At 34.8% G+C, this 15890-nt stretch overlaps 1 protein-coding gene across 1 annotated transcript in view; it reads right to left on the reverse strand.

Annotated features, from left to right (window-relative positions):
- Positions 1 to 1229: 1229 nt before the first annotated feature.
- ash1 (histone-lysine N-methyltransferase ash1) overlaps positions 1230 to 15890 on the reverse strand; it is a 585771-nt gene continuing 571110 nt past the window's right edge. Inside the window, exons 26-27 of the mRNA XM_090395574.1 lie at positions 8385 to 8576; positions 1230 to 2710 (exon numbers count right to left, since the gene is read on the reverse strand). Coding sequence (XP_090251700.1) covers positions 2564 to 2710; positions 8385 to 8576 — 339 coding nt within the window. The 3' untranslated portion in view covers positions 1230 to 2563. The remainder of the gene's footprint in view (positions 2711 to 8384; positions 8577 to 15890) is intronic.

Here is a 15890-nt window from a genome sequence, read left to right on the forward strand (position 1 = left end):
TATCTAATTCCTCAGCTAGTCCATTTTTTTTGCCATTCAAGTTTCTTATGTTGATAGTACTGATCTAGAACTCTGCTAACACTGAGTTGGATGTTTATCAGGATTTGTTCCAGTAGCTGAATTTTTGTTGTTCGTTCTGTTTCCCTGGCAAAAACAATGAGGGCTTTGTTTATCTAGGCGATACCCCTGCAAGGATGAAATTCTGTCATGTTGTACCATCATTTTACATTGTGGTTTAAGCCAATAAGAATACAATTTGATCAGCTAAATCCGAAATTGTCAGTCCATCTCGTTCATTCAGCATCCAGGTAGATATCTAAGAGGGTGCACCATGAGAAGGTGAGGATTGGATATTAGATCACAAGCCCTGGTCTGTTCTCCACATTCCTTGCAAGGCTATGAAAGATCTCAAGTTTTTGTTTCAGTCACCCCTATTATGTCAATCTGGTACTTATCTAATTCCTCAGCTAGCTCCATTTTTTTTTTTTTTTTTTGCCATTCAGGTTTCTTATGTTGATAGTACTGATCTTGAACTCTGGTAATGTTGAGTTGGATGTGTTTTAGGATTTTTTCCAGTAGCTGACTGTGGAGGTCTCCTCTCAGTTATATAACTTTAATCCTTATGCATCCCACTTTTTAAATCATCTGTATATTATTATACTGATATGTATAAAAAGTTTGTTTTAGTTTGTGGATTAATTTAATTTTTAATTTTGTATATATTTCATTTAGTAATATTTTTAGTTAATTTTTCTTTTTCACAACCAAAGGTGAATGATTAACAGAGCATCTTACTTTTGTGTAGTGTCATCTAGCTTGCATCCTGTACATATGTTTTCCTAGTGATGATTTTAACACAGAGGTCAAAACATTGTGTATTATTTTCTTAATTATAAGTAAAGGAATTACTCCAATATGTGTGTTTTTGTCTTAACAATCTGTTCACTATAAATGCTGATCACCGTGTAACCTTAAAAGATATGATATACAGTACTTGTTAATTGGGCTACACTGTTATGTCTGAATGCTTGTGCACTGATGACCCTTATCTTTCTTCCAGCTCTGCTGACTTTGTTTGTTGTTGATAATTTACAATTTCATGGGTTGTGAATTAGCCAGAATTTATTATTATATATGTAACTCTGAGTGACATATCTATATATTACAGAATGAAGTATTTCTTTCTGATGCCTTTCAAACTATTCAATAATAAAAATCACAAACTGTACTGATTTGTTAAAAATGTTTAATCCATATTTGTTTTTGTAAATATCTGTGTAGTCTGATGCTAAGTTCAATATGTACAATATTCCCAAAGACAACATGTTATACAGCAGTTTTGAGTATTTCATACTCAAGATTCAATAGGTAACAGCAACCATTAACATACCTCTCAAACGGTCACGATATACTGAGAGACAACAAAAGTTACCAAAACAAATTTGATTGTTTTGTGTGGTTAAAAAAAATAAATAAATTAAAAAAAAATCATAATAATCAACAGGAATGTGAAAATACTTTATGTGTATATATATATATTTTGGACACTATCATTATTTTAAGTGGGTTCTTTTTATGTCTCTTAGTATTGGTTGCATTCAAAGGGTTTTAAAACTTTTTTTTTTATACAAACAATTTAAAAAAAAAAGACACCTTTTCCCTTAATTTCTCTTCCTGAAACAATACCTGACATTGCAACCTCGCTGTAAGGACGGCTGAGGCCAACAAACAACTTATGTTGTCGTGTGACACTTCTAAACAACCTGTGTGCTATGTTCTGGCAGTTGCTGTCAAGAGATCTTGACTAGTTTTTGGCTTAATACAACCGGCCAGTACGTAAAGGAAGATGCGATTACAATGAAGATGATAAAATACACAGCTACCAATGAGATGTTATATTACAATGGTTTTACATACAAATTCATTCTGAACTTATATTAAGTATCCACATCTGCTTAAGATTTTCTTTGTACAAGCAACAACAGCATATTAACTGGTTTCAGAAACCTAATGACAAGAGTGACTTTTTTTTTTCTTTTTTTGAAGCTACAAAACAAAACACAATTTGAACAATTTCCTTATCTTTTAAGTTAAAAGTAGCTATAATGAGAATAATAAAGTCACAAACACTGCTGTTGCTGGTATGGGATCATTCACAGTATCAAACTGTGTTGCTCTGATAGTTCTTACATTTATACACGGAATTCTTATGGCGGCAATCAATTTTCTCCCAGCATAATACTTATTACGAAAAGTGTAAAGAACACCTAAAAAAAAAAAAGAAACAATAAATGATGCTGTACATATCACTTGAGTAGTCAGATCAGCACAACACACATAATTTAGTTGTATCCTGCCAACAATGTGTGCTGCATCTGCAAATAGCTGAAAGTTTTCAAAAGAGTCTCCTACACAGCAGGTTAAGTCTCTGGCAGTGCTGACAAATCACAAAATAGCATGGAACCTTAACTGGAGTAAGTGAATGGGATGTTATTCCATGACCAGTAAGATTTTAATTCCTCAAAGGATAGATAATGATAATCTTTCAATGATGTGCAGCATATCAAGTCAGTAGTGGATTGGCCTTTCTACGTGTTCTTTTCCCACATCCACCATCTAAGAGATAAGTGAGATCCACTCGTTGCTTACCAGGAATACTTGCTAAAAGTTTAAGCAAAATGGAATTCAAATAGGTTCTTTTTTGTTCTCGCTGTAAAAAAAAAAAAAAAAAAATATATATATAACAACATACTTACAATTATATTTAAGAAAAGCAGAGAAATATATAAATATAAAAGCAAGGATTGATTGTAATTACAGCCAAAAAAAAACTAAGGCCAGCAGACTGTGACTGTTAAGTTTTTTTTTTTTTCAACCTCACACAAAAGAGGTAAAAAAAAAAAAAAAAAAAAACCTATAACAGTTCTGTGTGGATAAGTGATTAGAGAGAGAATCTGAACTGTGAATGAATGTTCACCAGCAGTTGTTTGAACAACCAAAGAAGAGAGAACTGATCTCAACTCTTGACTGGAATATTTTCAAAAGCAACGAAGAGTGAAATAAAACTGTGTTCCAGCAGCAATGAAATTCACCACTCTATTATTATATTGGAGAATGGCAAGAATATCCTGTCCAAGACATGGGCCATGAAGATTCATAAACTTGAAGCATTTGAGCACTACAAGGTTTCTCAAATGAAGAGAAATGGAGTCTACTATCATAAGCAAAACTATGGGCATGATTTGAAGTTAATGAGAGTAGGTCATTAATGTATGAGAATAGTATAAGTTAAAGCACAGATTTAGAATATACCAGCATTGACAGAGAAATCAGATAATAGTAAACCATTTGCTATAATAGGAAATGAATGACCAGAAAGGAAATTGGCTATCTTTAAAAACAAAGAGCAGGATGGAGAAGACAATAAGATGGTAGCTCTAAGCCAGACTTGATCAAAGGGCTTTCAAACATCAAGAGCAACTATATGAGTTTCTCCAAATTTTTGATTTTATCTAAAAGTGAGTAAAACTGGCTATGTCTGCTGTGGAATGAGAGTAGCTAATTGGTTGGTTTGAATTTTTTTTTTTTTTTGGGGGGGGGGGGGGGGGCACATTAATCAAGACAAATATACATGAAAAATGTAAAACAAATAAATTATAAACAATTTCTCTTTAAAAGTTGTGTATATATATAATTAAAAAAGGGTAGCCATATATTAAAAAAAATCAGAAGAATCAGATAAAATCTGTCTGAATGTATAGTGCCTAGGGAGATAATACCTGGAAACTAAAATAATAAAAAGTGGCTCATTTTGTCAATGAGAACTGATGATAAAATTAAGGCTTGTCATCATTTCTTAACAGGAAAGAATGTATAAGATGCTACAGAGCCAAGAAAGTTGTTCTTTCTTGGCTCTGTATAAGAAAGAACAACTTCCTCTCTGTGAACCCTGCAGAGACTAGACTAGAATTTCAGGCTTAATCTGGTACCAGTCATTGTTATTCTCTCTACTGCATGATGGTTATGAACTGAGATATAAAAATTTATCATCTGCTTGTAATCAATATATGGAACAGGAATATGATAGTATCTTAAAGAAAGAGCTAATCCAGCTCCCACATTGCAGCTTCATTTCATATCCTAACAAGCCTTGAGATTTGACACAGATGAACTTCCAGATGGAGTGACCTTATATGACAAAACAAATGTTGGGTCTGGAATAGCACTGGATGGTGTTAGTATACTATACTTTTAAGTACCTGAAAAGAGTTTCTTAAACTGCTTTGGTAGCACATCAATTTTATGTAATTTAATTGCAAGAACTACTGTATGCAGTTCAGTTGTATATAGTACATTCTAGCAGGATTATTATGTAGCTAAAGACAGAGGCAGATCACACCAGACTATGAACAGCCTGTACTGACAGCTACAAAATCAGAGTATTCTGGTGTGTGAAAGTGCTACTGGAAGACAGGGGAAGTGGTATATTTCAATATGCAAAAGAAGAAGATACACAATGGAATGTAGCTGTGCCATGGTTGTAATACATTTAGTGGTGTTGTCCATGTCGTATTACCTACAGTGGCTTCACTGAACTATGTAGTGCAGCCACTGTAAGACATTTATACCACCATATTTCTGGTCGAATATCATCTACTCCTGCTGCTTTTTCACATTTCAAGCCTTTGATGGCTTTTTCTACTTCAAGTATGGATATGTATTCCTGGCTGTGTTCCTGTTGAGTGTTTTTTAGCACTGTGCTATCACTGCTTGTTTCATTTAGCAATTTTTCGAAGTAGTTACTCCATACTTCAAGGATATCTTTTTCTCCAATTTTCATGTCATCTTTATCATCTCTAACTCCTTTTACAGCACTCTTTTCTCCATTTCTAAGCTTCTTCATCAACCTCCAGAATATCTTACCACCTTCTTGCCAAAGTCCTACAATGACTTTTATTTAGCTAGTTTTACACAGTATTTAGCTTTCTTACATTTGTCTCAGTATTCTCTAAGAGCACAAGCTCACTTATTTGCCAGGAACTTTCGATATGCTGTCTTCTTTTCCTTCACTGCCACTTTAACTTCCTGTGTCCACCATGGAGTTCTGATTTTTCTATCCTTGCAGACAACCTCACCACATGCCTCTCTGGCTGAATCAATCGGGGTTTTCTTCAAGGCTTGGTTCCTGTTCTCAATCTCTTTAATTTTTCTTCAATAAGCTTTGTGTATTTTAGTCTACAGTTCACATCTGAGAGTTGCTCAACTTTTATTCACTTCAAAACTTTCTTACATGTTATTCTTTTCAATATGAAATTCAGTTTTATCCTGCTCAAGACTAAATAGTGATCACTTCCAATTTCAAATCCTCTGTACACTCTGGTATCCTGCACTAAGGAGAAAACATCACTATCAACAATAACATAGGCAATGAGACTCTTCTTATTCCTTGCCTCTTTCTCTCAATGTGAATTTGTGCACATTTTTATGTTAGAACATGGTGTTAGTAATAACCAGTCCATGTCCTGAGCAGAAATCCAACAGGTATTTGCCATTGTTATTAGTTTTGCTCTTTTCTCCAAATTTTCCCAAAATATTTTTGTATGTCTGACAATCATTTCCTATTCTGCTATTTAGATCCCCAACAAGGACCAACTTTTCCTCTTTCATTATGTCAGCTGCTTTTTCTAAAGGCATCAAAAAATTCCTGCACTTCTACCTTAGTAGAACCTTCTGTGGGACCATAGGCACAAATAAGTCTCATTGTCGAATTCCCCATTCTGATAATAAATTAAGTTTAATCCTTTATCCAAGTGTGAGCAAACAAAAGTTTGCACCTGAAAGTATCTTCGGGCGCAAACTTTGTTTGCTCACAATTGGATAAAGGATTAAACTAAATTTATTATAGTCTAACAATGTGAAAAATAAATTTTCAACATCTTTCTCTAAATCCAGAGTAATTTAATAAAAAGGTAGCACACCGTTTGGCAACGCCTACAGGTAGAGATGACGTTACTAATGCTTATGCCTGGTATCTCCACTTGGGCCTGGCTCCCACTGAAGAGACCTCAATAAAGGTCGAAACTAGTCTGGGTAGTGGCCCTTCTCTTAATGCATAATATTAGACATATCCGCAAGAGATGTGTTTTGCATTATGGGAGATACTGAGATAGGAATGTTGGTAGCTTGCTCCACCTTTGCAAGGAGCTGCCCAGTGTTGTACCACTTTACCCCAGTCCTGAAGAAACTTTCAGGCGCAAACTTTGTTTGCACACACTTGGATAAAGGATTAAACTAAATTTATTATAGTCTAACCAAGTGAAAAATAAACTTTTAACATCTTTCTCTAAATCCGGAGTAATTTAATAAAAAGGTGGCACACACCGTTTGGCAGTTCCTATAGGAGGAGATGACCTTGCTAATGCTTCTGCCTTGGTATATCCTCTTGGGCCTGGCTCCCACTGAAGAGACCTCAATAAAGGTCGAAACTAGTCTAGGTAGTGGCCCTTCCCTTAATGCATAACATTAGTCATATCCGCAAGGAGATGTGTTTTGCATTATGAGAGATACTGAGATAGGAGTGATGTTAGCTTGCTCCATCTTTGCAAGGAGTTGTAACACCTTACCCCAGTCCTGAAGATACTTTCAGGCGCAAACTTTGTTTGCTCACACTTGGATAAAGGATTAAACTAAATTAATTATAGTCTAACTAAGTGAAAAATAAACTTTCCCCATTCTGATATTTGCCCACATCACTCTACTTGAGATTGTCTGCCATTCAAGAAGATTAGCCTCGTATTTTGTGTTGAATACTATGGCTACTCCTTCTTTTCCTTGATTGTCATTGCCTGAATATAACATTTTGTATTTATTGCTCAGAAAGATCTCACCAGTTTGGTCTTTTTTGTTTCAGTCACCCCGATTATGTCAATCTGGTACTTATGTAATTCCTCAGCTAGCTCCATTTTTTTGCCATTCAGGCTTCTTACGTTGATAGTACCGATCTTTAACTCTGGTGATGTTAAGTTGGGGTTTGTTTTCAGATTTGTTCCAGTAGCTGACTTTTCGCTGTTCGCCCTGGTTCCCTGGCGAAAACAATGGGGGCCTTGTTTAACCGGGCGACGCCCCAGCCGGCATGATATTTTGTCATGTTGTATCATAATTTTGTATATTGGTTTAAGCCAATATACAAAATTTGGTCGGCTAAATCCCAAATTGCCAGCCCATCCTCGTTCGTTCAGTATACAGGTAGATACCCAACAGGGTGCACCACGAGAAGGTGAGGATTGGAAATTAGGTCAGAAGCCCTGGTCGGTTCTCTGTATTCCTTTAAAGGCTATGTGGAGGTCTCCTCTCAGTTATACAGCTTTGACCCTTAAGCACCCCTTAAGGTTGATTCCATTTAAATTAGAAAGATCCTGTTAGATATAAAGTTTTTAATAAAAAGATAAAAATTTCTGCTAAGACCCAAGATGGAATGATCTTTAAATATGCTGAACCTACAAGCTGTGTCATATGTTTTTCCATCTCAAAGAAAACTAATATAAAATACTTGTGTTTTAAGCAGTGGCAGTGGGGGTGCTGCCTATACAAAATAGTATAGGCAGCACCCCCTTAAAATTTCACCGGCTGCCACTGGTTTTAAGCAACTCTAATAAATGCACCCAGAATGATTAAATGATCTAGTAGTGCAGAATGTTTTTGGAAGACAGACAGTGTCTTTGAAAATATGTTGCTGCTTGAATTTTATTAAACTTGTTATCTTAAAACATGTGGTCTCAATACCGGAAGCTATCTACAAAGGTTGCTGTTCTCTAGACAAAAAATTATAACTAGTTACAGTCATCATGGCATAGTGGAAACAAGAAGCTATATCACATTAAGACTCTCTACAAACCAGTGCCAAAGTGAAATTATAGTAATCTAATAATTTGCCTGTAATCCATGTAGGAGACGGGCAGATGATAGAGAACAATCAGACCTGCTCAAGAGGCTACAACCTTGATAGTCAATGCAGCTGGGATCCAACACAAATGTTAGAAAAATAGCCAGATAAAACCTACAGAAAAATTAATGGTGATGCATATAATGCATCATTCATAGTTTCAAATTCATATAATGGTAGTGCAAACCCTATGGCATGCAGGAACTCTTATACTTGGATGAAGGAGATTACACAAGAATATAATTTCTTGTCAAGTGAAAACACTTTCTACAAAGAATGACTAATGCAGGAACCAGCTGATAAAAGACACAGAAATATTTCCACTAGTTGATGATCACTGGCCTTTCATCTGGCAGTCTAGCATACCAGACTGCCAGATGAAAGATTTGTTATAAATCTATGAGCAATTCATTTTAAAATGATAAATAAGGCAGAAAATTACCTGCTCAACAATATCTTCCACTCTGCTTTCTCTAGTTGACATATTTTCTACGATGAAATGATTCTGACAGCTACTGGAGTTACTCCAGTGAGTGCTATCTTTGTTAAATTTAGTCTTCTGCAATGATCCATGAGTAATAATCTTGTCAACAGCACAACATTTCTTTCTATAAGTTGTTGGCACAGTATGAGGCTGAAAGATATCATGAATAAGTCAACATATTTCATAGTATCACATTTTAATTAAGGTTTCACTGTTTTTTTTGTTTTGTGATAAAAAAACAACAACTAATGCTAAGAGAGTATTAGAATATCAGATTAGAATAACAATAAAAAATATAAGGCACTAATAATAAATATTTATGGATAATTTCAAGAAATATAATACATAATACATCATGAAAATTATGGAAAGAATAGCACATTAGAGTAAAACTTTAGTTTAATATAAGCTAAAATAAACACTTGACGTTTCGATCTTCAGATATACACAAAGAAAGAAGCTGTACTACAATTTACATAGTAAGCAAAAGTTACTGATCAACCATTAAAACAATTGGCCTGACCTCTGGTGAAAAAAAAAACCTTTACTACAACAAAGCTAGACTCTTTTTATTCTCATCATCTATACTTTTCCCATCAATTTAGTGTAGGGTGTCAACAGTGCAATCTGAGAGGCCTACTTCACCAAAATTTTAAATTTAATGTGTCGCTCGTGTTCTTTTTTATGGATAGGGATTGTACATCCAGTTTCCCCAATATAAGGTAAGTTACAGGTGCAATAGATACAATAAACTCCAGAGTGTGCCAATGGGGGGAGGATCCTTCGAGGAGTTGAATATGTTTTTTTTTTTTTTTTTTTTTTTTTTTTTAATTTTAAAGGTGATTTAAAAGTGGCATTAAGATTATAATGGTGTAGAATTCTATTAACCTTATCTGATAACCTTTTAATGTATGGGATAGCTATGGTTTTACTAATCTATATTATTTTTTGACTAAGTTTTATGAAGAACTTCATGATAGTATTTTTGCTATAGCCATTATTTATAAATGTATTGCTAATAATTTTTAATTCTTGTTTGAGAGCTTGTTCATTAGAACAAATTGTTATAGCTCTGTTTTTGAAGGTGTTAATGACTCCAAGTTTTTACAAAGGGTAGTGATATCAGTTGGCATGTATATATTGGCTGGTATGTGTAGGCATAGCCTTATGGTAAACAGTGAAGGATAGAGTGCCTGAGGAAAGGCATGTGACCAGTGTAGCCAGGAAAGAAAGCAAGTTATGATTTTCAATTTTAATAGTAAATTGTATGTGCTCATGTTGTTTGTTCAGGTGGCTAAGGAATGTGTTTAACGTTTGGCAGCTGTGTGGCCAGATAACAAAAACATTGTCAACATATCTAAGCCAAATTGTAAGATCTAGAGCACATTGCTCAAAAGCTTCTATATAAAATTTAGCAATGGGAGGGAGGATAGTGATGAGCCCATGGCCATACCTTCTTTTTGTAGGTAAAAATTATTTTGTCACACGAAGTAACCAGAATGCAGTTACTACAACCATGTTAGAAATAATTATTTTCATTTCCTGATATTTCGACCTTCATAGTAAAGTCATCATCATCTGGAGTATACACATATATATACAGAGACAAGCTATATTACATTTCACATAGTATGCTAAAGAGACAATGATTTGATCAATTGTTATTCTACTGGCCTGACCTCTAGTGAAAAAAAAAAAAAATAAACAAATGAAACAAAATAAAGTAACTACATCAAAGCTATATTCTGTTTATGACAACATCAGAGGAAAAATTTTATTACAGCAAAAGTGATGTCTTAATTTAACATGAGAATTTTTATATTAGATTTAAGATCCTGGATTACCTATAGTCCTATTTATAATTAACTCTCAGGGAGAAAGGTTATGCGTGTAGAAAATGTGCCTTCCATATTCTTGGGATTTTTAGACCATTACTGTTAAGATTAGCGTAGTTGATAATAATTTCACAGGCCTCCTTAATATATGTTCATACCACGTTTTGGTGTGATGTAAACAACAGATGCTTTTCCAGTCAATTCTATATAAAGTATTCAGCACATGATCAGAAAGGCCAGCTTTACCATAGTTATTAAATTTAATGTGCCATTTATGTTCATTTTTTCTGGTAGGAATTGTGCATCCTGTTTCCCCTATATAGGGCAAATTACAGGTGCAATGAATACTGTATACTCCAGGGTGGGTCAGCGGAGGAAGTGGATCCTTGGATGAGTTGAGTAAGTTCTTTAGTTTTGCAAAAAGTTTAAAGATGACTCTAAGGCTGTATTTCTGTAGTGTTCTGTTTATTTTATTTGATATCCCTTTAATGTGTGGAATGGTTACAGTTTTATTGTAGTCTAGTTTATTTTTAAGTGGTCTTATGAAGAATTTTGTTGATAATATTTTGGCTGTAGCCATTTTTTAGGAAAGTATTTCTGATAATTTTTAATTCATCTTTAAGTGCTTGTTCAGGGTTGTAAAAAATAGCATAATAACATAGCTATCCCATACATTGAAGGGTTATCAGAAAAAATTAATAGAATTCTACACCATTATAATCTTAATGCCACTTTTAAACCAACTTTAAAATTAAAAAAACATATTCAACTCCTCTAAGGATCCTCTCCCCATTGGCACACCCTGGAGTTTATCACATCTATTGCACCTCTACCTTACCTTATACTGGGGAAACTGGATGTACAATCCCTCTCCGTAAAAAAAGAACACAAACGACACATTAAATTTAACAATTTTGGTGAAGCAGGCCTCTCAGATCGCACTGTTAATTAACAACCAACACCAAATTGATTAGAAGTACTCTGTTCTTTACATCATACAAAAACCTAATATGAATGGAAATTTAAAGAAGCCTGTGAAATTTTGATTAATCACCTTAATAATAATGTTGGCATAAAAACCCCAAGAATTTGGATGGCACACATTCAGTCCATTTAGTTCTCCAGCAAACCCTGACTTTAGGAATCGAAGCAATTTTTCAGCTTTTATTGGCCACTATCCATACTGGTTAATTATAATTTATATGCATATTTATATAAGTAATTTTTTTTCTTTTGTGTGAATATGTTGCTCTCCAGCTTAATTTAATTTTATAACCTAATAGATAATAATAATGACAGGACTCTAGCTTTGATGTAGTCAAGTTTTTTTTTTTTTTTTTCACCAAAGTCAGGCCAATAGTTTTAATGGTTGATCAGTAACTTTAGCATACCATTTAGATTGTAGTGCAGCTTATTTCTTTGTATATATGTGTATACTCCAGATGATGACCTTAATGTGAAGGTCAAAATGTCAAGTGTTTATTTTAGTTTATATTAAACTAAAGTTTTACCCTAAAGCGGTAGTTGTTTCCATAATTTTCATGATGTGCTCTGATCACCATGTAAGCATGAAGGAAAGGATTCCAAGAAATATAAAATAAACATAAATAAAACAAAGTATTTACTCATATAAACACATTTTAAAATGTTATTTATGCTCATGAAAAGTTGTAAAACCTACAGCACATGAGGACTGTGGGTAAGCTAAGGATTTTTTTGTTTATTTTAATTAATTATATATATATCTTTTGGTATTTCTAATTTATTTTTTACATAAAAAAATAAAAAACCTTTCACTTTTCTTCAAGCTACTTCAAGGCCTCCAAGTGAAGGACAATAATCTCCAACTGGACAATGAAATTCATTTCCCACTTAATGACAATCACAAACATCATGCCCGTGGCAAGTTTAAAATTCCACAGCGTGCTAGTTTCAGAGAGTGAATATGCTAGCAGCTGACCAACCAGGCTGGCAAATATACATAAATGTAGTGTTTCTTAAAAAGATGAAACACATCTGAAACATTGTATCATATTCCAGGTAGATTTATATGAAAATGTAAGGTTCACAGTTTTAAATGTTAGACATAAGGACAACTCATTGTTAAGCAAAGAACAGTTAAATGATGTTACAGTAGTCACATGTAGGCAAGATGTTATTATACAACATCATTTCCAACTTTTGGTGACTTGTGAACACACACACACACACACACACACACACACTCTTCATCTCACTTGGTCTCTTGTCTTTCCTTTCATCAGTTGCAATTTCATGTAAGTTAGCTCATGTTGTTCATCCAACTCTTTTGCTGTCTTCCTCTGCTTATCATGGTATCAACCTTCCTGAATATGACTGCTTTTTTCAATGATTCATCTGCTCACATAATATTTCCAAAGTACATTACTATCTGTTAAGCAATATCAATGCTTCCAAGGACAATTTTGTCATTATTACACAGTGAAACCTGTGGAGTATTCAAAACTAAAAATTCACATATATACCACAGTAATTAAATTTTAATAATATGTAGATATTATTAATTTTAGTATCTTAAGTACCTTAAGACATCATTAGTACAGTTATTACAACAATGCTAGGAATTACATTCAAAGGAACAGTAGTGCACATGCTTATATCTGAATCACTATGCATACAATAGCGTGTTTGAGGACTAAAATATTCAGTTGTAAATTAAAATATATCTGATAAATTTATTTTATAAAAGTGAGGTTAATTTCCCAGACGACCTTTAGGATAGTGAGACAGTCATTAAGGTTAAGATTGGGTCTATGATGTAAGGCTTCAGCACTTTCTTTATATAAACACTCATGTTTATATAAGGATGTATTTAGCAGTTTGGTGTTTTTCCATTGGATCCTATAGTTAGAGTTTTCAACTCCATGTTCAGCGAGGCCAGATTTGTGTGGTTTGATCAGACGGACATGATCCTGGTGTTCAGAGATGTGTTTACTTATAGATCTTCCAGTATGACATCTTACAAGAACATGGAACTTCGTATAGGCCAGGCAACATCATAGGTGAGAGTAGCAAATTGTGGATCTGGTCGATTGGTTTATAGGTAGCAGCGTGTTTGTATTTCTTCATAATTTTTGACAGACATTCTGAGATACCTTTGATATAAGGTATAGGAGTTTCATGGGCTTCTTGTCTGGGTTGATGCATAGGGTAGTGGCTGATGATTTTTTTAATTGTTTTTGGATTGTATCCATTTAAGAAGGCTGTATCTTTAATAATTTCCAATTCTTGTTTTAAAGACTCGTCAGAGGAACAAAATTTGTGTGCTCTGGATACCAGAGATTTTACAATATTTTTGAGATGAATAATGAGCAGATGAATTGCGGATGTAACGACCTGAAAAAAAAGTTGGTTTTCAATAGAGATGGAACCATCTTATTTTCGTTGGATGTGTATATCAAAGAATCATCAAGGTATTGATCATCATAATCAAAACATCATCATCCTTTCTTGATATACACATCCAATGATCTCTGCCTCACTTCTTTCTCCAAACAAACACTATCCATTTCTCCAAAGACTGTTTTTACTAAAAACTTATTGCGTGTCCCATAGTTTTCTGATTAAGATAATTAGATGCTCAACTATTTCCATTACATGTGCAGATGCATTAATTGAGAGATTATACAATTCTGTTTTGTGTCCATGGGTTAATTTCAAATTAACCCATGGACACAAAACAAAACAACAGAGATAACTCCTGATCAAATGGCTAATCATTTATTGAAAACCTCCAAGATATGTCCCAGCTCTATCAGGAAAATTGCTGTGCAATCTTCCATCAGACAAATCTGAGTTTCCTGAACTTGTAGACCCAGTATCACGGGAAGAGGTACAGGTAATCTTAAAACTCGCCAAGAATGGCAAGGCTGCAAGAGTGGATGGTATCCTCCCTGAGCCTATAAAACATCTTGGTCAACAAGGCCAAATATGGCTAGCTGCGCTGCCCTTTTCTCAAAAATTATAATGACTGGAAAACTACCAAATCTGTGGCAGGAAGCCAAAATAATTGCCATGCCCAAACCAGGTGAAGATCCAAATGATGTCAAAAATCTATGACCGATCTCCTTGCTTTGCTCCACCTTTAAGCTCTTTGAAAGAATTCTCCTTAAAAGAATTTCACCACTCATTGAAAGAGCGCTCCCAATTGAACAAGCTGACTTCAGGCCGGGAAGAAGTCACTGTGACTGGGTCCTGGACCTGACAACACAGATTGAAGCAGGCTTCCAGAAGAAACTGAAATCCGGAGCCACTTTCATTGACCTAATATCAGCTTATGACACAGTCTGGATCAGGGGCCTCCTCCTAAAGCTAAGAAATATAAGGTGCAAAAAAAAACTTTCCAAATTTTTTAATACATTCTCTCCAACAGAAAGATCCAGGTCCATATTGGCAGAAAAAACAGCAGGCCCAGATTCCTTCACAACGGTCTCCCACAGGGCTCTGTGTTATCCCCTTTACTCTTTAATATCTACGTGTAACTTACCACATACCAGCTCAAGCAAGTATATGTATGCTGATGACCTAGCAATCCTACATCAATCTACCTCTTTTGCCAACCTGGAATCAACCTTGAACACAGACCTGAACATCCTGGAAGAGTACTTCAAGCAGTGGTACTTGAAGCCAAATCCAACAAAAACTGTTTCCACAGTATTCCACCTGAACAATGCAGAGGCGAATCGACACCTCAACCTTTCTTTCTGTGGAAAAATGGTAGAACACGAGCCTCACCCGAAATACCTTGGAGTTAGCCTGGACAGAAGTCTAACATATAAAAGGCACATCACCAACCTGTCCAACAAAATTAAAACGAGAAACAATATCATTTCAAGGCTAGCTGGAACAACCTGGGGCTGTGGTGCAGAAATCCTAAGGTTGTCTGCACTAGCCCTCGCATTCTCTGCAGCAGAATATTGTGCCCGTGTCTAGGAAAGAAGTGTACACACTAACATTATAGACACCTACCATGTACACAATTAGTGGCACAGTGAGAAGCACCCCCTCTCTCCTGGCTACCTGTCCTATCTAACATTGCTCCACCAAACATACGGAGAAGACAAGCCTCGATTAAAGAATTTAATAAGTCAATGAACAACCCACTCCTGCCCCTGCACCAGTCTCATAAATAAGTGCATTAGTACAGTGAATGGGCTGAGATTTTTGTTTGCCTTCTTCTCTATTTATATTTAGAGAATATATAGGGCATTCCACAGCTACACTCAAACTCCTATATAGATGCATTATGTAGATGATGTGTTTACTATGTGGTGCTATGGTCAAGATACGTTAAATTCATTTTAATGCATTTTAACAGTCAACATTGTAAAAAATCATTTCGTAATATAAATTGAATCAAGCATCTATCTTTCTTCCTCTTTTTTTTTTTCTTTTTATTTTATGGAAAGTCAACACCCCCACTCACAAATCATACAATTCAACAATATGGTATACTCAAAATACTAACACATGGAGTCATGACTATCAGATCATATGACAGTGCCTTGCCATAGAACTTAATTATCTATGTGGCACTTTTTTTAAGTCAAAGGATAGAGCACTTATAAATAAAAGAGATAAAATACCTCCC

This window comes from Typopeltis vanoorti, chromosome 7, assembly GCF_054136105.1.
Source record: "Typopeltis vanoorti isolate ZY-2024b chromosome 7, IOZ_Tvanoo_1.0, whole genome shotgun sequence".
NCBI lineage: Eukaryota > Metazoa > Arthropoda > Arachnida > Uropygi > Thelyphonidae > Typopeltis > Typopeltis vanoorti.